Raw genomic sequence first — 23,271 nt, forward strand, 5'->3', positions numbered from 1 at the left:
GAGCCCGAGGGAGCTCCAGACACAATTCCTCCCACTTCCAGGAAAAAGAGAAACTTCCAACTCCGAACCTGGGTGGATACCACTGAAGACTCTTGACAGAAACAGAAAACCGCGAGGGACCCACGATCGCCCCCGAGCCTCGGCACTGCAGCCACAGCCCTGGGTTGCTTCTCGGGAGCTGCGATCGGAAGCTGCCTGTCTCCTCCCTGCATCCCCGAGCCGGTCTGATCGTTCCCGTGTGTTTATTGATCACCGAAGACCCTTGAGTCCGGAGACGAAGACGAAACACCCATTAACTCTCACGACCCTCTGCCTTAACTCTCTGCAGTTCACAAACTCTAGGGAAACAGAAGGTTTTCTTCTTTCTGGAACCTGTGAAAATGTCCCTTTCCCAAGGGAGCGAAAGTTAAACGCGCCACTTTGTCCCAGACGCTCAGGAACTCTGCTTGGATCACGTTTTCGCCTCCGCAAAAAACATGAGGAAACTGCTGCCTCTCTGCTGCTGGCATTCCTGCCTGCTGTTATCTTACTGTGATTTTCAGGTAATGTCCCCAGGTGCTGCTCGCTGAGACGGGACTCGCCGGGAGGTTCCCTGCATGTCTTACAGTGTGGTGTTTTGTGTGCAGGTGCACGGAGCCGACACCAGGTCACAAGCCCATCCAGGTAAGTGAGGCAGCTTCCCTCCTGGTCTGCTCACTACCTGCTCTCCCTGCCCAGCCCAGGGTCTGGAAGCAGTTCGCTTGTTTGTCTCTGAGGCTGTGGGCGAGAGGCCCTTCTTGGGCTCCTCTGGCCCCACCAGCTGTCCTGGCACCTTGTCCCGTGGGTCACTCGTCATCCTGCACCTCCCTCTCGGGGAAGCAGGTCTCTCTGCGCCCGGATGCTTCTGGTTCCGGGGCATTCAGGACACGGGGGTGTTCACCGGTGAAGCACCTTCTGTCTCTTACTTACACCATGTGTCTCCAGCACAGATTCACTTGAGCTGACTTAGAGCATCCCCCCCTTCCCCGCACCACCCCGTCCTGTCCCCATCCCTCCGATGGGAGCTTGATTCCTCCATTTCCTCTGAGGAAACCCCTCGCCCATCCGGCTGGGTCCGCTTTTCCTTTGTCCCCCTGAGTCCTCAGTCTGGAAGCACCACCCTGAGGCTTTCCTCGGGGAGGACAGAGGAGACATGAAAACTTCCCTTGCCCCTTCGCAGAGGGGGCGGCCTGCCTGACAGTGACGGGAATTCGCTTTGCCGGCCCTTGTTCCCGTTTGCTGCCCGGCTGGCATGCGCGTGGTAGAGGGGACCCTACACTAACGTCCCCAAGTCCTCGCTTGGGAGCCCGGAGGACAACCCCGGCCTGGGGGTGAGCATGCCTCTGGCCACGATTATCGTCACGGGCAGCCCTGCCAACTCCATGACCCCCCAGAGATGGCGGGTGGAGCATCCCCGGCCCCACCCAGGTGGGAAGCCAGTTCCCAGGGGAAGGCTCCGGTCTCGTTGGAGCACCAGAGCCGTGCGGGGTGAAGGTAGACGAGGGGTGGGACTCTGCCCCCTTTGGAGTGACGCGGCCGTCGCGGTGGGTGCTGGAGCACCCCGCCGTCACTGCCACCTCCGCCTGCCGTCTCAGTGGTACAGGGGCTGCCGTGTCTCTTTCATCCTCATGTTTGAGTTCAATCTTTTGTTGAAAAGGGTGTGAGGGCGGTGAATTTCCACAGGCTTCCCTTTCCTTAGCCAAAACGCCGAAAGAAGGATTTGGGGATAAATAGGTCATCTAGCATCGCACCAAACGGAGGCTGTTCGTGCCCTGTCGCTAACTCACAGCTGACAGCTCACGCTGGTTTCCCAGGAGAGACGTGTGTGTGGCCAGGAAGGCGACAAGGCAGCCTTAGGACCCCGGCCGCAGTCAGGGTGGGAAGGGAAGCTGTAGGGTGTTTGCCATGTGGTCCCTTGGCCACATTGCGGCCCCCCGGTTCCACCCACGTCCACTGGCATCCTTGACCCTTAGCTTCAGGGAGTGGCTTGAACTCAGTCTTGCTTCCATAGAGAAAGTGATGCTCTTCCATCCGACTTTAGGGTAGAAAAAACATTTCTTGGTCAACTAACTACTCAGAGAAATAATAATAAAACTGACGATCATAGAAATGTTACTACAAAGGAGCAATGTGCCCCGAGGCCTGGGCGGACAGCTGGAGTGCAGGGAGTTTGGGGTCTTAAGCTGCCTTGTCAGCAGCGCTCCGTAGCTGCGAGAGATTCCTCCGCATTGAATCCTCCCGTCTCCAGCAATCTCTCGTTCTTCTTGTTCTCCCCACCCCTTTTTAATTTTATTTTACTTAAAAAAATTTTTATTACTTTTTATTGGAGTAGAGTTGCTTTACAATGTTGTGCTAGTTTCTCCGGTACAGCAAAGTGAATCAGCTCTACTATACACACAGCCCCTCCTTTCTGGATTTCCTTCCCATGTAGCTCCCCGCAGAGCACTGAGTAGCGTTCCCTGTGCTCTACAGTAGGTTCTCACTAGTTACCTATTTTATACATAGTATCAATAGTGTGTATATGTCAATCCCAATCTCCCAGTTCATCCCACCCCCTCCCCCCTTGGTCACCCCACATTTTTAAACCTTTATTTCCTTTTCTTCCTCCCGCCTTCCTTCCTTCTAAGAATAAAAAGGAAGGCTGATATTTATTGAGCATCTAGGTGTTTTTCTGTATTTTTTTTATACCCTATGGACGAAACCCTATTGCTTCCTCTCCTTCCCCCCTTCCTTTCGTCCTTCCTGTTTCCCTCCTTTTCTCTCTCTCTCTCCTTTTCTTTCCTGTCATCCTTTCTCCCTTATTTTCTTCCTCTCGCTCCTCCTCCAGTCCTTTTATTTTGTCTTCTCTTCCTCCTCAACCGCCTTCCTGCTGAAAAGCCTGACCCCTGTCATCTGTGCACCATCAGCACCTGGGAGGCCTGGTGCATTTCTGCTTCTGGCCCCTGAAGCCTGCGGCATCCTGAGGGGGGCCCCAGTGGAGGAAACCTGATTCCCAGGACTTCCACCCAAGGGCATCCGCCCAGGCACACAGTGAACACGCAGAGACCCTGTTCCCAATGGGAAGAAGTTTGGAAACACCCTGCATACCCATCTGTGTGGGAAAGGCTACATCAATTGTAGCCTTGTATTCTAAGGAGCAGGAGGCGGTAAATAAAAACGCCAGCGTGATGGCGTACCGGGTGCTTTTGCGTAGCTCCCATGCGGTCCCCCCTGTGCCCTGAGGCGGCTTTGCCAGCCTCCAGGTGAGGACGCGTTTCTGCCCAAGAGTAAGTGCTCTGCCAGAGGTCCCAGCACTCATAAGACATAGTGGTAACGAAGGTCACAAATTTGGAGGGAGCTGGGGGTGGTCAGACTCATGCAGAGGTTGTTGGAGATGAGAACAGCCTGGTCAGCCCAGTGGGGGAGGTATGCCCGGGATGCTTGGTGAGCCGGGGTCCCCAGTAGAGGCTGGACCCCTAGTGTCCCGAAGGGCAACCACACCAAAGCTTCCTTTCTAAGGTTCTAGGAGGACTAGTAAGCGCTTCCTGTTTTCTCGGTATGGTACCCAGCCCTGTGCCTTACAGATACTAGGTGCTCGGTGAATACCTGTTGGCTGGATGACGCACTGTCCGTTGAAGGTTTGCTGGTTGTCTGGTGAGCTGAGTCCCTGATGACAGACAGCCTGTGTGATTTTAACACCCAGCTGGGGTTTTGGCTTCGTTTTCTGCCTTGCCTCTCTATACTAGCCCAGGGAACTCGATATTTTCCTGGCCTTTATCTCTACCGCATAGATAGGTATTTAGTTTCATCAGTAATTGAAAAAGAACTTCGAATCGTTTCGAGCATTCGTGTGTTTGTAACTGTGACTGTCATTTTGTGCCAAACTATAGCATGCGGTTGGAAGGACCACCAGGGGCTATTCTAGCCCACCTCCCCATTCGAGAGTTGATGGAGGTGAGGCCCAGAGAGGGGAAACTGGGGACTCCATCCCACACCTGGATCCTTTTCTCTGGCCCCGAGGACAGTGCTAGGAAGCTGTGGTGGCGGATAAATCGAAATCCATACATGGCAAAGGCCAAGAAATTGCACATCACTTGAAAAGAGTTCATAAACCTGCCTTTTACAGATAACTTTTGTAATGAGGGGACTTAATAAACCATGTCATTATCCAGAAGTTTCCTGGCCCTGGGGTACACAGAGCGGCTGGTTCTATTTCCAGGAGATGGGGGCAGCTCACCTCACTGGCCCCATTTAGACGGCAAGGAGGCTAACACAGGTGATTATAGTAATTATAATTCCTGTAGTTATGTAGTGGGTTTTCTCCCTGTGTGAATCAATTGTTTGTTCCCTTTATTTATTTTTATTTTTTAATTGAGATATAACTGGCATGTAAAATTAATAATGAGTTTCAGGTGTACAACATCATGAATTGGTATTTGTATATATCGTGCAACGTTCAGCACAGTAAGTCCAGTTAACATCCGTCACCAACATCGTGTTGTATCGTCTATAAAGGACCCTCAGAGTCCCTGGGTCATGGTAGGAACTTCATTCTTCATCGTCCTAGTGCAAACACAAAAGTGTTTATGATACAATTTTTAAAAATAATGTTTATACACTATTGAACAAATGGAAATTTGGCATTTAGAAATTGGGGGGCATCAGAATTACATAGTCTTTCTAGGTTTATTCTTTTATTTATTCATTATTGCAATTTCATCATTCATTCCACCTATATAGTTTTTTTAAGAATTAATTGCTAACATTAAAATTTGGGAGAGAGTTCAAATGCAAAAACCTAGATTTCTGACACACACATACACACGTGCATGCACACACACATACACACACACACATGCACACACACACATGCACACATACACACACACACCAGGCTGTGTTTTAGACACGGGGCTAAGGTGCAAATAGAATAAATTCTCTGCACTCAAGTCGCTAAGAGTCTGGTATAGGAGACAGACAACAAACAAATATACTAACAAGCAAAACCTTTCAAATTATAGTGTAAGCCCTACGGGAAGACAAAACAAAGCATTGGGAGAAAGAGTGGATGGTGGTGGTGATGAGGGGTGATCAGGGCAGGCCTCTTGGAGGGGGTGTCCTGAGGGCAGAGGCTTGAATGACAGAGTCGGTTATGCACAGCGAGAGAAGAGCAGGGGGGACAGCAGGCGAGTCCCACTGTGGAATGAGCTTGGTGTGTCATGGGCCAGGCAGGAGGGGTCCGAGATCTGCCCAAATTGGCAGGGACCAATTTTCCTCTGTGTGGTGTAGATTTCCATTGAATAAAATCGGTGGACACGTATTGCCCTACACAGATTCAAGGGGTGAGGGCTTCCCTTTACTGACACACAGAGTAAGTGACAGGGAAGGGATGGAATGGGGAAATCTGGAATAAAAGCTGAAAAGGAAAAATTAAAGGTTTTATTAGCTTTTCTTTTTGAATATTGATACCCCTCCTTCCCTCCCCCTCTCTCTCACCAAACTGGATCAACAAAACATTAAGTATGGAGGAGAAATTCTTGCTGAAGAACTGATTTTGAAAAAAATTATTTTATTGAAGTAGAGTTGATTTACAGTGTGTGTTAGTTTCTGCTGTACAGCAAAGTGATTCAGTTATACATATATAATCTTTTACGTATTCTTTTCTATTACAGTTTATCACAGGATATTGAATAGAGTTCGCTGTGCCGTACAATAGGACCTTGTTGTTTATCCATTCTATGTATAATAGTTTGCATCTGCTAATCCCAAACTCCCAATCCATCCCTCCCCCACGCCCCCTCCCCCTGGGCAACTACAAGTCTGTTCTCTCTGTCTGTGATTCTGTTTGTGTTTTGTAGATAAGTTCATTTGTGTCATTTTTTTAGATTCCACATATAAGTAATATCGTACAATATTTGTCTTTCTCTTTCTGACTTACTTCACTTAGTAGGATAATCTCTAGGTCCATCCATGTTGCTGCAAATGACATTATTTCATTCTTTTTTAGGGCTGAGTAGTATTCCATTGTGTGTGTGTGTGTGTGTGTGTGTGTGTGTGTGTGTGTGTATGTGTGTGTATCACATCTTCTTTATCCATTCATCTGTTGATGGACACCCAGGTTGCTTCCATGTCCTGGCCATTGTAAATAGTCCTGCAATGAACATTGGGGTGCATGTATCTTTTCAAATTACAGTTTTCTCCAGATATATGGCCAGGAGTGGGATCGCTGGATCCTATGGTAGTTCTATTTTTAGATTTTTAAGGAAGCTCCATACTGTTCTCCATAGTGGCTGCACCAATTTACATTCCCACTAACAGTGTAGAAGGGTTCCCTTTTCTCCACACCCTCTCCAGCATTTATTTTTCGTAGGCTTTTTGATGATGGCCATTCTGACCGGTACGAGGTGGTACCTCATTGTAGTTTTGATTGACATTTCTCTAATAATTAGCAAAGTTGAGCATCTTCAGTAGATATTTTTATGATTTTGGGGTTTTTAAAATCAAGAATAGGTTAAGTCCTTCATTTTTTCAAGGGTTCTTTTATATCCGTTAGCATGATTTTATTGTTTTCTTCATGAGAATGTTGTATAGTTCTTATTCTTTTGTTCTTAAATGTCTTGGCTGCATTTATAAATGAGAACCTTTCTTCTGTTTGTTAGAATTATTATTTGAATACAGGAGAGCTATTGACATTTGCATATTTAATTTGTATCGGCCTCCTTACTAAATTCTTTTATTGTTTGTAACAGGTTTTCACTTACCAAATTCTTTTCTTATTTGTAATAGTTTTTCATTTTCACTATCAGGCATATATCATTTGAAAATAATGATTATATTATCTCCTCTTAAAAAACGTCTTTGGGCTTCCCTGGTGGCGCAGTGGTTGAGAGTCCGCCTGCCAATGCAGGGGACGCGGGTTCGTGCCCCGGTCCGGGAAGATCCCACATGCCGCGGAGCGGCTGGGCCCGTGAGCCATGGCCGCTGAGCCTGCGCGTCCGGAGCCTGTGCTCCGCGACGGGAGAGGCCACAACGGTGAGAGACCCGCGTACCGCAAAAAAAAAAAAACCAAAACACGTCTTTTACAATGAACAACACAAAGATTACTTTATTAATTTTATCTTTTTGGTAATCTGGCAGACATTCAAGGCAGTTGATTATTATTTAGTCATCTGGGCCATTATTTCCACTTCTGGGAACTGTTCACAGAGAAATAGTCCAAAAGAAGATTCAAGTTAGCAGAACAATTCAGTGTGTGATGGTGCAGCCTCTCCAGGGACTATTACCCAAACTCGATTATGAGCATTAGAGAGAAAAAAATAAATCAGATAATTTGTATGGTATTAGTGAGAAGAGCAGAATAAAAAAGAACATATCTGCACAAAATGATGTCTACGCAAAGTACAAGGAGCATAAAGGTAATTTTGGAAGGATTCATTTTTAGTATGGTGGAAGCAGAGAGATAATAGAAAGATCAGGACCAATGCAGGAGACGTGTATGGAGGACACCAGTCGGCTGGGTGACTCCTGAGGGGGCATTTTATTCCTTGTCATAACAGATAGGCTAAGAGTACAGTTATCTTATAGAGTATCATTAGAATGAAATGAGGAAGTATTTGTAAAGAACCTTACACAACGTCTGCACAATATCGGTGTTGGTTTCCTCCTCTTTTTCAACCTCATTTTTTTTTTTTTTTTTGCGGTACGCGGGCCCCTCACCGCTGTGGCCTCTCCCGTTGCGGAGCACAGGCTCCGGACGCACAGGCCCAGCGGCCACGGCTCACGGGCCCAGCCGCTCCGCGGCACGTGGGATCCTCCCGGACCGGGGCACGAACCCGCGTCCCCTGCATCGGCAGGCGGACTCTCAACCACTGCGCCACCAGGGAAGCCCGTCAACCTCATCGTTTTCTCTTGTCTGACTGTGTCAGCTGTCTTCTAAAAGGCAGGAAGTCGTAATGGGGTAATGGACATTCTTGTGTTGCACCGTTAGGCATGGTGGCTTTTATTTTCTTTGGTTAAAAGGTATCTCTCTATTCCTATTTATTATGTTTTATTCTGTAATAACACTCATTTCATTACTGAGTGTTTTGAACACTGGGAGTGTGTACTGAATCTATTCAAATGCATTTTGAATACATCCCACAGTCACTCTGACACTTTTACCCTTTCCCCAATTCCTGATGGAGGTGGTAAGTGGTTCCTTATGTCTAGCTCTTTCTTTCCTAATGGTGATGTAACATTTTTATTCTTTTCTCCCCCAAGGGTTTGACGTCTTGGCTTCTGCTTCCCATTACTGGCCGTTGGAAAGTGTGGATGGGATCCACGAACTTCAGGAGACAACTGGAGGTAGACGGGGTGGGGACAGTAACCAGGGCCCCAGGAATGCACTTTCCCTAGGGAATCAGGGGCCGTTGGGAGGGACAAGGGAACAAACAGTATCCTCTCTGAAGTCAGCCTCGATGACGGAGATGAATAAACATTTGTGTAGCTTCTCCCTAATCATTGTTATGGCAAAGGATTTTACTAGAACTTTTATATGTTTTTATGGTGGAAGGACAGAATTTATGCTTCAAAACATTAAGATGTGCATTTCGTCCAACAACCTTTAAACAAATGCAGTTGTTTTCAGCTTTAAGCGGTACATGGTGGATCAGTCTCTGGACAAGTCCCGATGTACGTTTTCTAGGTAGGCACAAATGGGGTAATCTACATGCCTGCCAGAGCGGGGGCCCATTGGAACCTAAGGCCAAATGTCGTGCCAACGAAGACTGACCCCCTTGTTTGCGGGGTCACGACTTCACTTAGCAAAGGTACCCCCCCGACCTACCTGTGAGCTCCTCTACACGTCACTGGAAGCCCTCCTGTGAAAAGATCCAACATCACCTAAGATGCTTCCAAGGGTCCCCAGTTCCATGGAAGATAAAGTTTCTATCTGAAGCAATTCAGACATTCTGAGAAGGAGAAACCCCAGGCAGCCCTGAGCACTTTTTGCATTCCAGTAAGAAGCGTTTTTGAAGTCTGAGTTTTGAGTGATTTGGGATGCTTTGACATTTTAATTTTTATTTCCTTATTCCACTTGATCATGTCCAACGACTGATGTGTATAACGGGAGAGCTATGTACGGCCATCCTGGCACGTGCTCAGATTGTCTATACGGGTTCTTTGGAATGGATTAAACGCCCCCCCCCCGCCCCATTGCTGATTACTGTGCTTTCCACACCAGCACACTGGTGTTTTCCTTATTCCTGGGACTTCATGTGCTACCGTAAATTGCCAACTCAGATTCTAAAACCTTTTTTTTTTTTTTAATTTGCAAATTGAGAAGCATTACAGCTGAAGTCTGCTGGCATCCTTAGAGGAGCTCAGTCAAGGAGCAGGGTCCCTGAACAGTGCTGTCCTCCTGTGTAGGGCCACCGGAGGCCCTGCCTTATTCTGCGTTGCCTCTTGCTTGTCTGCGTATCAGGCAGCAGTGGCGGCCACAGGAAAACCTGGACGGGGCCACTGGGGCTCCATATTTTCTCGAAATAGTCTGTACCGTAGGGATGGAAGGTCCCTCTGATAGTTATTTTATGACTACCTCAGGTTAAAAGACATGGTTTCCCCTTGTTATAATCTAATTTTCTTTTCTCAGGGCCTTTACTTTAAAGCCTTTGAAATGAGATCATTCCAAGTGGAAATTGCATTGTCAAAAGAGCTCCTTGTTTAGGACCCAGGCGCTATTTTAGGAATTACTTCAAACAGAGCTCCAATAAAGATCCGTATGTCTCTCCTCACCCCCTCATTTCATCGCCATAGATTATCAGATAGAATTGCACTGTGGTTGAAGTTTGTTCACCCAAAGTGTTATTTTCCCGTAAATCTCGAGCTCTATCGGTGTTTGTCCCAGGACACTTTTATGATGCAGGTTTCACTGCACTGCTCTGTTGGGTCCATTCTTCACGTGACCGTGCTTTACCGGCATGTTTCAATTTTACTCCCGGGGACAGTCGAATGGTGTTGGGAGTCATTGCATGGACACACTGCTTTGTCATTTGTCGCTGAATTCTCTGTTGTTTTGTCCATTCGTCATAATAACATGCAGGTGTTTTCATGCTGTGTTGCTGTTTCATCAGTTCTTGTGACATCACAACCGTCAATCCTTTTGTTAAGGCTATTTTGTGGCCAAGTTCAATTTCATATCTCTCAACTGAGTATCTGGATGGGAACGGGAGCCAGCAAACCGCAACCGAACACAGCGGCGATCACGCCCTAGGTTTGGGACTGAACGGGGCCGCTGGAGTTGCCCTAATGTCCCCTGAAAAAATAAGAGGGAGGTGGGGTCGGAAGAGAAAATCCAAGCTGTTTGCGGGATGAAAGGCACACTTGTCGATGCGTGTTGAGTTGAGAGATATGTCGGTTCCATTTGTTTTTCGTGTCACTCATTCATTGTGCTTTTCTCTTTTGTTGTTTTACCCAGCATTACGAACCCACAACCTCACTGTGCTTCCTCCCCATAATTCTACCTTTGTATATACCAATGACTCTGCCTACTCAAATTTCTCTGCAACCGTAGGTGAGCACACGTTTCTTCTGTGTTCTGTCGAGTTTGGATCTGCAGTGAATTGAAAGGCCATTCCAAGTTGGTTCTATATGAGTTCACTATATTTTGACTAGCAAACAAGCAAATAACCAGAAAAAGGGCCAAAGATCCAGGGTATTGAACATAACAACTTCGAATTAGGTCTCAAGGAGTTACCACGGATTGCAGCATATTAGGGGGTGTCTATACGCTTTCAAGCGACCAGGGTCTTCCAGACCAGCTGCTGGTTTTCAGAACAATACAGACATAAGATGAGTAGTTTCTACAAATAGAACTTGTTTGGATTTTTAAATGGATTCTTTGGAGGGGGAAAAACATGCCCTTTGAATGGAAAATTCAAGTCGATTTTAAAATACCTCATCAAAAATTTGATCTCTTACAAACATTGAAATCGGCATTTCTTCTGTAGCTGGGATTTTTTCTTTTTAATCATTAAGACACACCCGCAAGAGTCATGGCTGAATGACTGTCTTATTTAATAACCTCCAGAGCCCGTGTGTTTCCGATTTTGCTCATGCAGCACAGAGCAGAATGGATAGTAGCAATTGGGCAGCTCTCTGGTCAGTGGGGAGGGTCAGCTCAGGTAATTTAGGTCTCACTCCTGATCTTTTTACAATACATCACCTGATTGCTCTTTCAACTATGGGGTGTTTCGCTTCCAAAATTAATTTTGCCAAGCAAACTGTCTTGTTAGGGGTTTATACAGCCTCATTCAATCATGAACTGTGAGTTGCCCATGTAACTTTGTAATATGTAGATCGTCTCCAGCAATAAACGAGATAGATTAAAAAAAAATAAGTTTAGGGCTTCCCTGGTGGCGCAGTGGTGGAGAGTCCGCCTGCCGATGCAGGGGACGCGGGTTCGTGCCCCGGTCCGGGAAGATCCCACATGCCGCGGAGCAGCTGGGCCCGTGAGCCATGGTCGCTGAGCCTGCGTGTCCGGAGCCTGTGCTCCACAACGGGAGAGGCCACAACAGTGAGAGGCCCGCGTACCGCAAAAAAAAAAAAAAAAAAAAAAAAAAAAAAAAATTTAAACACGGTAAGGAAAAACTTGAAGCCCTTTGAGTTGGTATCCACATGCCAATGGTTGTCAGAAAATCTGAGCTGGGGTAGCAGTCGGTCAAAGAGCCTCCAGTGCTCTGTACGTCTCCATCTGGCTCAACGGCTCCAAAGGCAGAGGGTGTGCCACAGGGCAGAGGGTCATCTGGGCGACTTTGACCCCAGTCAACAATACGTGACTCATCACCCTTGGCTTCAATTCTGTAAACCACTGACATCGCACTGACACCATCAGAGAGGTTTGCTATGGGAATGGGACAAACAAAAAGGTGGCGGAGCTGGCGTCTCTGCCAGGACCGCTGGCCCTGCGGTCTTGTCGTTGGCAGGCTCTTCTGGGACGACTCAAAGTGTAGCTCTGCATGTCCTTCCTAGAGTTTGAAAATGAATTCTCTGAAAATCATGGGCTCCCATGTCTAGGATTGGGAGCTCTCAATGAGAACTCAAAAGGAGAGCGAGTTCACATGTAGTTTTACGTTCAAACTTGAATCTCAGTGTTTCACTTGGAAAGTCTAGTGTGAAGGTGGCAGTGAGAACTCATGAAGAGGCGGATGGAATGAAAGTTTAGGACAGTAGGAGAGTCTAATCACATGGCTTCTGGTAACTCAACTGTCGGCCGACGTAGCAATTATAATAGTGTTATATTACAGTACCTAGTATACGCTGGTATGATATTAATTAATGTGATACAATATTAATAGGATAGAATACTTAATATTGACACGAATGTATATTATTTGTGATTTAGTTCTTAATTATGAAACGTTAACTACTGTTGATATTATATAATAATATATAATGTTCGAAATATTTAATTATAAATATAAATTAACACGGTCTACTTAGATGTAAGTTGTTTGTAAGCCTGACACATCTCTGGATGTTGCATCTCATGCGATCATTAACCTACAGTGTTGCCATTCTTCTCACTTAGATATTGTAGAAGGAAAGGTCAACAAAGGCATTTACCTCAAGGAGGAAAAAGGAGTCACATTTCTCTATTACGGAAGGTACAAAACTTCTTGCATCAGTAATCCAGCACAGTGCGGCCCTGAGGGTGAGTGATGAGCTCCATTCTTTTTCTTCTTCTTTTTTTTTTTTAAGTTCATTTCATTGCCAGGCACCATCTGTTGCTCTGGGCCATGGCAGATGTGAAGGCGAAGTTCAGCGGCAGGATGCGTGCAAATGTCACATACGGCTTTGAGGGGAGGGGAGGGGAGGGATAGGGAAGCAGACACCTAGCACTCTAATGAGAGACTGGTCCTGGAGATGGAATTAAAACACCGTCTCATGTCTCGTGAAGGCGTGAGAGCAAAATATTTAATCTTGTAAAGCAAAATCAAACACACAACAACAACCAGAAAACCCAAGAAACAAACAAAAAAGAACCCTCCATAAAAAGCAGGCACCGTGACGTCACACTGGAGTTTGGATGGGGCCGTGGAGTTTGCGGGAAGTAAATTGATGGTGTGGTCACAAAACGTTATTTCTGGCTCCAGGATGTTGGCGATGGATCTGGGCGGGGCGAGCCTTTTAAGGCTTGTCCCCTGGGTTTGCTCCTTTTATATCCATCAAGATTGGAGGGGGCAGTGGAGAGAGATGTCCCAGCAAGAGGTTGCAGGTCTGTGGTTAAAATAATGCACATGGACGAAACACATAGATGCAAAAGAGAAGTTAGGAACCTATTCCTTCTTTTTTTTTTTTTTTTTTCTTCTTCTATGAAAAGTCAACTGCTCTCCAGTGTCTGAGCTTCAGACAATGGACGTCTGAGCCACATTTCAAAACTTTCTGGGAAATTGTTCTTTGCCATTCAAATCAGCTCCCAGTTTCCAAGTTCCATTATCCTAAGGAAATAAAACATTTTCTTTCTAGGAAAGAAGAAAGTTTAATGCAAGCCAACTTGAAAGCCCTAAGGCTTTTTGGACATCCATGGCCTTATCAAAACCGCCCTGTGATGAATTCATTGTTCTTGACTCTGGGCCATAATGGGTTACATTCCAGTAAAAGTAAACAAAAGCTTAACAAGGTGATAACATGTGGAAGGAAACGTTTTGGACTTCGCAGAACCCAGAGTTTTGAGAAAGGGTTTCGAGGTCCCAAACCACGCCAGGTTTACAAATCCACAGTTCAAGTTGTTCCTGAATTCAAAGAACCCCATAAACACAGCAGCCTTGTTCATTCCTCTAAATTTAAAACAGCCCCGCCTCAGCTACAAGGGCTCAGAGAAGCAAGAAGGCAGGCACGCCTGCCTCAGCCCTGCCCTGCCTCGGTCAGGGAGGCGGCGAGCGGGGGTCTCTGCCTGGTCTCTCTCTGGGTCTGTAGGGAACGGCCTCTCCCGGAGGACAGGTGTGTCTCTACAGCCTCCGCTACCAACTGGAATTGACCCGTGTGGGATGGAAGGTCCCGGGAATTCCAGTGGCTGGGACGATCACAGGTGACCAGCCTTTGAAGGGTGACTACGATGGGGCCAGTGGGGCAGCCCAGCTATTGCAAATCAGAACTATTGGGAGGTTTCACCTGAACGCTGCGGTCCTAAATTAAGAGGCTTCCGAGCTGACTCTGGCCTGTGGCTGCATTTCGTTTTGCAAAATCACGGAGTTAAAAACTTTTAATTAGTTGCCAGTGTTGAAAAATAGGAAGATTTCACATAAAAATATGAATTTCCAATTTCTCTTGAGAAATCCAGCCCTCCCAGCCGCCGGCCCATTCTGACTGGGTGGGGCTGAATGGAACGGCCCCCTTTGTGATGGACATTGCCCTTTGGTTCATCACAGACGTCTGACCCTTTGATCATTGGGCCGGTTGGGCACAGAGCACGGTAACGGCATGGGCTCTGAGGCCAGGTGGCCTGGGTTCCAGTTCCTGTTCTAATGCTTTCTGCGGTGACCTTGGGTAACCATCTAACCTCTGAGTCCGAGTTCCTTATCTGTAAAACGGGTCAATCAAAGTACCTTGCTCATGGGGTTGCTCTGAAGACTGGCACGTGGTTGGTCCAGCATTGAGAGGCCCTTGGGGTCAGGTTTGGGTGGCTCCAAACTTCCCTCCTGTCACCAGGATCTTGGAACTCACCCCATCTGCTCGCTTGTATGTGACCCTATGACAGGGGCTGACATGGCTGGACTGATCATAACAATGACCTACAATTGCTAATCATTTACGTCGTGCCAGTCAGTGTTCTAATCCCATTACATGTATTAATTCATTTCATCCTCCAAAAAAAACGAGACAGACGAGAGCTCAGGTGGTAGAGAGAGCTGTGAACTTTGGCTTCACCTCCCACCCTGTTGACAACTTTTCCTGTGTCATGTTAACTGGAGCTTTTTGAGGTGTTTTTCGGGTGGCCACTTTCTCTAGAGAATGGCAGATATCCAGGGAAGCCAGGGAGCCTCAGGTCAGCCTTGACCCCCAGAGACCGTGCTGCTGGGGGGCTTAATGCGAATGCAGAGGGAGGTTGGGTATTCCTCCATCCACCTCCCTTGGTGTGGTCTTCAGACGGGGCCACCGAGCATGGGTACCATCCTAAGGACCACTGCATGCGTCTCCCCACTTTACTGAGCATATCCTTTGCTCTGGTGGGTTTCCCTGGGGCCTCAAATAGCTTGTATTTCTGGGTTTAAGGAGAACAGCGAAGGTCTGTCCAGCATTTTCCAAATCAAAGTCCACGTAGCATGTGAAGTAGGTGAGATGATTTCAGGGGCACTTGGAGCGATTAAACAATTAATGGCTATGTTTTTATTTTAAGATAGCTCGTCAGAAGCTTAAGATAGCTTTCATAGATATTCTTTAGGATGAGACTTCAGTAAGTAGTAAGCTTTGAGTGGGTTGACTTAAAGAACAGTGTTTCATAATAATCATCTAGGTGCTGTTCAGATAAGATGAAAATGTGAGTGATTAAAACGTGGGCAACATTGGATCAGCCTTTTCAGATACGTTGATCTAGCGTCCTCCACATGTTTTTTTGGAGGTGATGGTGGGCACAAATGTATGTGCCATTATTCTTATAACGAAACTTGTATATAGATAAGGTTGTTATAATAATAATGGGTTTTATATATATATATATATTGGCCTCACTGCACAGCTTGTGGGGTCTTAGTTCCCTGACCAGGGATCGAACCCGGGCCCCAGCAGCGAAAGTGCGGAGTCATAACCACTGGACCGCCAGAGAATTCCCCCAACATTTAAATAAAGAGAGAAACGCTCCCCATGCCCAGTCCAGCCGGTCAACTGTTTTGTGATTTCCCAATTCTCTTGTGGCCTCTGTTCATAGTTTTGGCTGACTTTTTTTAAAGAATGTTTTAGGAGACAGGATTGAGGTTTAGAGCTTTTCCAAAAAGGATAAAACATCTGAGCAGTTTAGCTGTCCCTCTCCAAGTTCTCAGGTAGAACGTGGAATCGTCTTCCTCTGCCAGGCTGCTCACTCCAAGCTCTTGAACCCACACCCTGCTCACCCTAGGGCTTCTCTCCACCCGCTCAGACAGCTTCCCTTGTTTCTCTGAGCTGAACGTGAGGCCTGCCTTTTGGCAAATGGTGTCTCCTGGGCAAGTTTTCTCATGGGTGCTGGGTGCAAATGCAGGAGGAACTTTTGAGAGAAAAAGGCTATTTGAACATTAACCGAAGGAAACACAGTCTGTGTTCCTTAAATACCGAGGTGTCTCACTGCCAGCTCCCACGACCGGCAAACACACAAGCGGGGAAACTCAACCTGGGAAGGGACTCTTCCTGAAATGTTCCAGCATCTTGTTTCATTCCCCTGTAGACCCTGAGAGCTCGGCTCGAGTGTTACTTTTGCAGGGATGCGTCCCAGACCAGCTGCGCTCCTCCGTCTGTGTTCTCACATCTCCCTGAATGTTTTCCCTCCAGCCCGTGCACCGGGGGGGATGACCTGCTCATTGTCTGTCCTCCTTCTTTGGCCTTTAGCTCTGTGAAGGCAGGGACTCTGTCTCGGTCACTGCTGTATCTTCAGGGATGAGTATCAGCGTCGTAGATGTTTGATCCATGTCTCTTGAACAGATACGTCTAGTCTAACTGTCTTTTTGATGTTAAATTCCTTTGAATGCTTCCCCAGCAAATGTCTGATGGGCTGTCATTTGAATATCACCCTCGATGGGTCCTTCTCCATTCCTGAAGGGGCCTGTCCCATTTTTGCACTCCTTGGACCTTTAGAAACTTATTTCTGTTATTGGATTAAATTCCATCTTGAGTAATTATCTCTAATTTGAGTTCAACTCTAAATCATCTTGGCTCCCCGCAGGAAAGACATTCTCTCTGCTTTACTCATTAGCTCTACCTTTCCTCCCTCTGGAAATGCGCCCTTTGCTTTTCCTCTTGTGCGTTAGAGCTTCCCCTGCTTATAAACACCAGGAAGCCTGCTACAGCTCTGCAGCAGCAGCTGGGAAATCTCACCATCCACATTCCCTTCTTCTCAACTTCGATAGGACTTTTTTGCCCTTTGCATTAGGTTACTAAATTTAAAAAGCTGTCAACAAAATGCTAAAATATTTGCAGAATTGAGTTTCAGGACGGTAATTTCCAGAATGGTCTGCTGGATACAGGCTGGGCATGGATCCAACTTCTGTCTCCCTCAGATGACTGGGGCTTATGGGGCTGCTGGAAAGCCTGACGGAGCCTCAGAGAGAAGTATTCATTCAGTACGCCCATTTCACAGAGGTGGAAGCCGAGGCCCAGAGGGGGAACAAGAGGGGGCACATGGCGATTTAGTGCAGAGTATCTCAAAGTGTTGTTTCCAGACCATCAGCAGAAGAGTCTATTGCAGAGATCGTTAAAAATGGAAGTTCTCAGGCTCCAGCCCAGAACCCACTGAATCAAAATGTCCATGGATGAGGCCTGGGAATCTGTAGTCTTAGCCAGGACCTCCAGGCGATTCTCATGGACCGAATCACAGAACTGGCCAAGGCTGACTCCGTCCCACAGATGTGTTTTGTTTGCTGGCGTTATGTCGATTCTCACATATTTTATATTTTAATCAGCTTTCTAAATTGTTCTCGACAGGATGGGTGGGTCCAAATAGCCTGGCTCACTGTTTGCAGAAACAGAGCTTCTCTCATGGTGCTTTAAATGTTTTTTTTTTTAAAATTAATATCTAATTCCTATATAAGAGAAAATTTCATTAAAAAATCTATACTTCTGACTTCTCTTAAAAAAATCAGAAAATCCGACAGTGTTCCCTGCCCACCGGGCAGCGGTTGGTTACTGACTGTTTCCTTTGGAATGGTCCAGTGGTCTCCAGATTTCCTGAGTCCCCAGCGTTCTCAGTTCCCTGCTTGCTGAGACTGAAGGGCAGCTGCCACTCACCTGTTGGTCTCATAATAATGAGAAGAGAAATGGTTAGTGTGAAAGAGAGTCCTACAGCACCAGGCATTTCTAGAAGAAATTAAACACAGCCTTCTTGGGGGGCAAGAAGGGTAGACATGAGTAGTATTTGATATGCAGTGTTTGATCTGAGAAAGTGTGTCTGCATGTTGAAAGATACAGTCTGAGCTGCCTTCGAGAAACACGCTGGCTGTCTTACAGAGTCAATCCTCCTGGCAAGATGGGCTTTTGAGTTTACGGCCTCTGTCGTGTACACTAAAGTCTGAGAAACACTGCCCCTTTGGGTCTCTATCATCTTATCTCTGCATTTCGTATATCACATGTTCTCCTACCACTGCAAACTCAACTATGGCCGAAGATGGAACTCCTTATCTTTCACCCGGTGTCTCTTCTGTTATCCAGATTCCCCGCCACTATGACCTTCAGTTCTTTTTCTCTCAAAAGTTTGCTCTTTGCTGTATCATTTCTCCCACCTTATTTGATTGTTACTTCCTTATCTTGTAATCATGGAGTTGGGAAAAAAAATCTAAGGATACAGTGTGGAAGCTTCACCATCGTCACAGCTTCTCTTTGTCAAGTAAAAATCAGATATTATTAGGGAAGACAGCACTGGTCCATGGAGTTGATACCTTGTAATGTTTCTACTTTAAGAGTAAGGTCTCTTGTGTTCACTGGACCATATATAGCCTCACACTTGGCTCCTCAATTGTTCTGTGTGTCTAGGATGAATAAGAGAATCTTGTGAACCATTCTCTTTGTGTTTTTTGCCAGCTGGGTCTCCACAATATTGAGAATGGATGAGAGTAGATCCCTTGAAATTTGTACCGAGGAAACTTACACAGCCAGATGTAATTCTATTCTCATAGTCCTAAAGTGGACCAAAAAAAATGGCATGTCATCCCCTTAACTCAACTTTTGTAACGTCGACCATGCAGGCAGTGAGGCAGGATGTGTTTATGCCAAAGAAGAAGGCCAAGAGCGCGTTATTTACTTTAATAGGTTGAGGTTGAATGATGTAATTATCTAAATTTCCAGTCATGCTAGAATGTTTTTAAGACTAGTGATTCTTAAATTTCATTCACTTTTAAATTGTTTTCATGATTTTTTTTAGCCATATACACATAGCACCTGAACTATAATACTTATACCTTTTCTTTAAATTTTACTTACTTTGATTCAATTGAAAAGGAAACTTTATATCACCCTCAAGAACTGAAAACCAATCTTGGTTCCCCTAAGTAGAAGACACCTATACTGTTGAATTCTACATAGGTACCGTGGCCCACCAGAGGTTCTAAATTTGAGATGTGGCATTTCTGTGTTAAAATGGGGATTAGCAATTGTTCCTTACATACGAATGGACTTTCTCCTTGTCACAATCAGAAGAACTGGAAGACCCTCGAGAAGGGACTCACGTGATTCATGTTATGTTAAAGCATGCCTGTATGCTAAGATTTTCTTGGAGAAAGTGTCCGACACCAGAGGGGGTGGAATTGTCAATTCTTAGAAAGATGTAGGTGAAAATCCTCATATCAACCTGTACTCTGCTGAAATGCAGAGGTAGGGATCACACCTTAGGGTCTTACAAAATCAGAGTTAGGCATCTATGGCAGGAACTGCTGGTGGACTGCTACCTAGGTGTCTGGGTCTTTTCTCAGCTTAGCCAGGAAGCCCAAATCTCCCCATCCCTCTCTCCCAGCCTGTGCTCTTTTGGAAGCACTCGGCAGGTGGTCACTCCGTAGAGATGCTCTGCCACCAGAACCCTGCACACTTGCTTCTTTCCTCCTCCTCCTTGGCCACCCCGCACAGAAAACGCACTTAGAATCCTACAGTTGGTAGATTCCCTTGGCGTCCTCTATTCTTTATAAAGAAACCACAGCCCCAATTCTGGAGCCTCTCTTGACCAAAACCTGGGAGAACATCCAACTTCCATGCCTGAGATACGCCGTAATAAAATTGGATGTTGAACCAGCCAGATCAGATTAAAGGCCTTCCCAACCGAGCAGAATCGCTTTTCTTTTCTTTTTTTTTTATTTTTATGAAATCCTTTTTATTTTGAGATAATTGTCAATGAACACGCAGTCAGTTGTAAAAAATAATACAAAGCAGCCCAACGTACCCTTAACCCATTTAGCAGTGGGTGAAGCTGAGTGATTACGTCAAGCAACTTGAGGTGGGGAATGTCCTGATCTCCTTTGTGGGCCCAGGGTCATCACAGGCGTCCTTACAAAGGGAAGGGGCAGAGGGGCAGAGTCAAAGAGAGATGTGAGGATGGCTTTGAAGTTGGGGGAGGGGCCAGGAGCCCAGGAACGTGGGCGCCTCTAGAAGCTGGAAGAGGGTGGGAACAGATTCTCCTCCGCAGCTTCCCAAGGGGACGCAGCCCTGCTCACCTCCTGGTTTTAGCTCAAGCGGGACTTCTACCTCCAGAGCCCTGAGAGTGAATCGTGTTGTTATCAGGCGTAGAACTATGCGGTGATCTGTACGAAACTAACACAGAGGTACCGTCTCAGATTTCCCTCCTAACCGCAGCTCTCAGACCCAAGTCTCTCCTGGCCACATCTGCCTCACCAGCCTCACCTGCTTCCCTCTTACCCTCCTGGCCACATCTTGTCGCAAGACTGATATGAGGTCTCTGCTCCTTAAACGTTCCACGGTCCTTCGTCCTGTGCCTTCCCTTGTCTGAGTCACACCCGTTCCCTTCAGACCTTCAGGAAGCCTCTCCCAGCCTCCAGGGTAGATGGCGCCCTGCCCCGATGCCTGTCGTTCTTGTCTCTCCTCCCTGAGCTCATCACACCCGTCACTGGGGGGACTCCCGCGTGACTATTCACGTTGGTCTCTCCCTGCCCACACGGTAGTAAGTCCAGGAGCCCAGGGACCCCGGCGTCTGCTCATTTTTCTGCCTCCGGACCCTCCCTCATAGAGTCTGATGTATATCAGCCACTGATTAAATGTTCGTTGAATGAATGAGGGTGCTGTTATGAACTGAATGTGTGCTCCCCAAATTCACGTGTTGAAATCTTATCCCTATGATAGTATTTGGAGGTGGGCCTCTGGGAGGTGGTTAGGATTCAATGAGGTCACGAGGGTGAGGGGTTAAGGCCCTTATAAGCAGAGGAGGAAACATGGGCTCTCTCTGTGTGCACGTATCAAGGGAGGCCACGTGAGGATAAAACCAGCAAGAGGGCTTTGCTGGCAAAATGATCACAGCCTTCCGGCTTCCAGAACTGTCAGAAATAGCTGTCGTTTAAGCCGCCCAGTCTGTGAGGTTCCGTTACAGCATCCCGAGCTTACCGCGTCAGGTGTTCTCTAAGGTGAAACCACAGCCCGAGAGGGAAATTGATGGCCTTGTTTTTTTTTTTTTTAAGTTTTATTGGCTTTAATATCAAAAAATTTTTGATTGAAGTATAGTTGGTTTACAATGCTGTGTTAATTTCTACTATACAGCAAAGTGATTCAGTGATACAGGTATATATTCTTTTTCATATTCTTTTCCATGATGGTTTATCACAGGATATTGAATATAGCTCCCTGTGCTCTACAGTAGGACCTTGTTGTTTGTCCATTCTAAGTGTAATCGTTTGCATCTGCTAACCCCAAACTCCCACTACATCCCTCCGCCACCCACCCTTCCCTTTGGTGACCACACGTCTGTTCTCTAGGTCTGTGAGTCTGTTTCTGTTTCATAGATAGGTTCATTTGTGTCATAGTTTAGATTCCACATATAAGTGGTATCATATGGTCTTTCTTTTTCTGACTTACTTCACTATGTATGATAATCTCTAGTTGCATCCATGTTGCTGCAAATGGCATTATTTCATTCTTTTTTATAGCTCAGGAGTATTCCATGGTATACATGTACCACATCTTCTTTATCCATTCATCTGTTGATGGACATTTAGGTTGTTTCCATATCTTGGCTATTGTAAATAATGCTGCTATGAACATTGGGGTACATGTATCTTTTTTAAAATTTATTTTATTTTATTTATTTTTGGCTGCGTTAGGTCTTTGTTGCTGCCCGCGGGCTTTCTCTAGTTGTGGTGAGAGACTGTTCGTGTGGTGTGCAGGCTTCTCATTGCGGTGGCTTCTCTTGTTGCGGAGCACGGGCTCTAGGTACACAGGCTTCAGTAGTTGTGGCTCGCGGGCTCTAGAGCGCAGGCTCAGTAGCTGTGGCGCACGGGCTTAGTTGCTTCGCAGCACGTGGGATCTTCCCGGACCTGGGCTCGAACCCGTGTCCCCTGCATTGGCAGGCGGATTCTTAACCACTGCGCCACCAGGGAAGCCCACATGTATCTTTTTGAATTAGAGTTTTCTCTGGATATATGCCCAGGAGTGGGATGGCTGGGGCATATGACACTAGTTTTTAGTTTTTTGAGGGACCTCCATACTGTTCTCCATAATGACTGCACCAGTTTACATTCCCACCAACAGTGTGGGAGGGTTCCCTTCTCTCCACACTCTCTCCAGCATTTGTTATTTGTAGACGTTTTAATGGTGGCCATTCTGACCGGTGTGAGGTGATACCTCATGGTAGTTTTGATTTGCATTTCTCTGATGATTAGCGATGTTGAGCATCTTTTCATGTGCCTGTTGGGATGGCGTTGGTTTTGATGCTCTCAGCATCACTCCAGCACTCCAGAACATTCTTGAGCTTGCTCTGCTGGCTCTGGGTGGTTCTCATGGAAACTTGCTTTCAGCTGGTTGTCACAGTTGACGTGTGTGGATAAGCTCATGTCCTCTCATGCCATTGCACTGTAGGTGGACGTGTGTCTCCCACAGGCCTAGGGCCGCCTCTGGCTTGAACCAAGTCCTCTTGGAAACGGGAAAGGATGGAGAGTCGCCTTGCTCCCCCTCTCACCCTGCAGCCGCTTCTCCAGCGTCCTCCCCCGAATCAGCCACCCACAGTAGCGTCAGGAAGGAAGGAGGGAGCCATGTGCACATCCTTGTGGTGGCCTTTGGTGGGACTTTGGGGTCAGGAAGGGGACTCCTCTGTGGATCGTCAAACTTCAGCTGAAATGTTGTAAGCAACAGAAATGCAACTCAGCTAGGCTTCGGGGGTTTATTGAGTGGATCCAGGTAAAGCCTGTGTTCTGGTTATCGACTGCTGCGTAACAAGCACTCCCAAACTTAGCAAGTGCAACACAATTGAGCATCCCCTCTCATGGTTCTGGGGGTTGCCAGGGCTCTCACGCAGCTGCAGCCGTGGCGGCCAGGACTGGGTCCTCTGAAGGTGCCCCTGAGGTGGATATCCAAGACCACTTTCTTTTTTTTTTTTCCAAGACCACTTTCTTTTTTTTTTTTTCCAAGACC

General features: G+C 46.6%; 1 protein-coding gene across 2 annotated transcripts in view; it reads left to right on the forward strand.

The window, feature by feature from the left end:
- Nucleotides 1–373: 373 nt before the first annotated feature.
- Nucleotides 374–23,271, forward strand: part of ADGRD1 (adhesion G protein-coupled receptor D1) — a 142,668-nt gene continuing 119,770 nt past the window's right edge. The window contains exons 1-5 of one of the 2 annotated variants that reach the window (XM_027125156.1): nt 374–542; nt 627–663; nt 8,257–8,340; nt 10,451–10,546; nt 12,563–12,685. In XM_027125156.1, the coding sequence (XP_026980957.1) occupies nt 477–542; nt 627–663; nt 8,257–8,340; nt 10,451–10,546; nt 12,563–12,685 (406 nt within the window). In that variant the 5' untranslated portion in view covers nt 374–476. The remainder of the gene's footprint in view (nt 543–626; nt 664–8,256; nt 8,341–10,450; nt 10,547–12,562; nt 12,686–23,271) is intronic. The other variant, XM_027125157.1, reaches the window with a different exon arrangement.

The sequence above is a fragment of the Aethalodelphis obliquidens genome, unplaced genomic scaffold (genome assembly GCF_003676395.1).
Source record: "Aethalodelphis obliquidens isolate GAN/ISIS:26980383/991018 unplaced genomic scaffold, ASM367639v1 scaffold28, whole genome shotgun sequence".
Taxonomy (NCBI): Eukaryota; Metazoa; Chordata; class Mammalia; order Artiodactyla; family Delphinidae; genus Aethalodelphis; species Aethalodelphis obliquidens.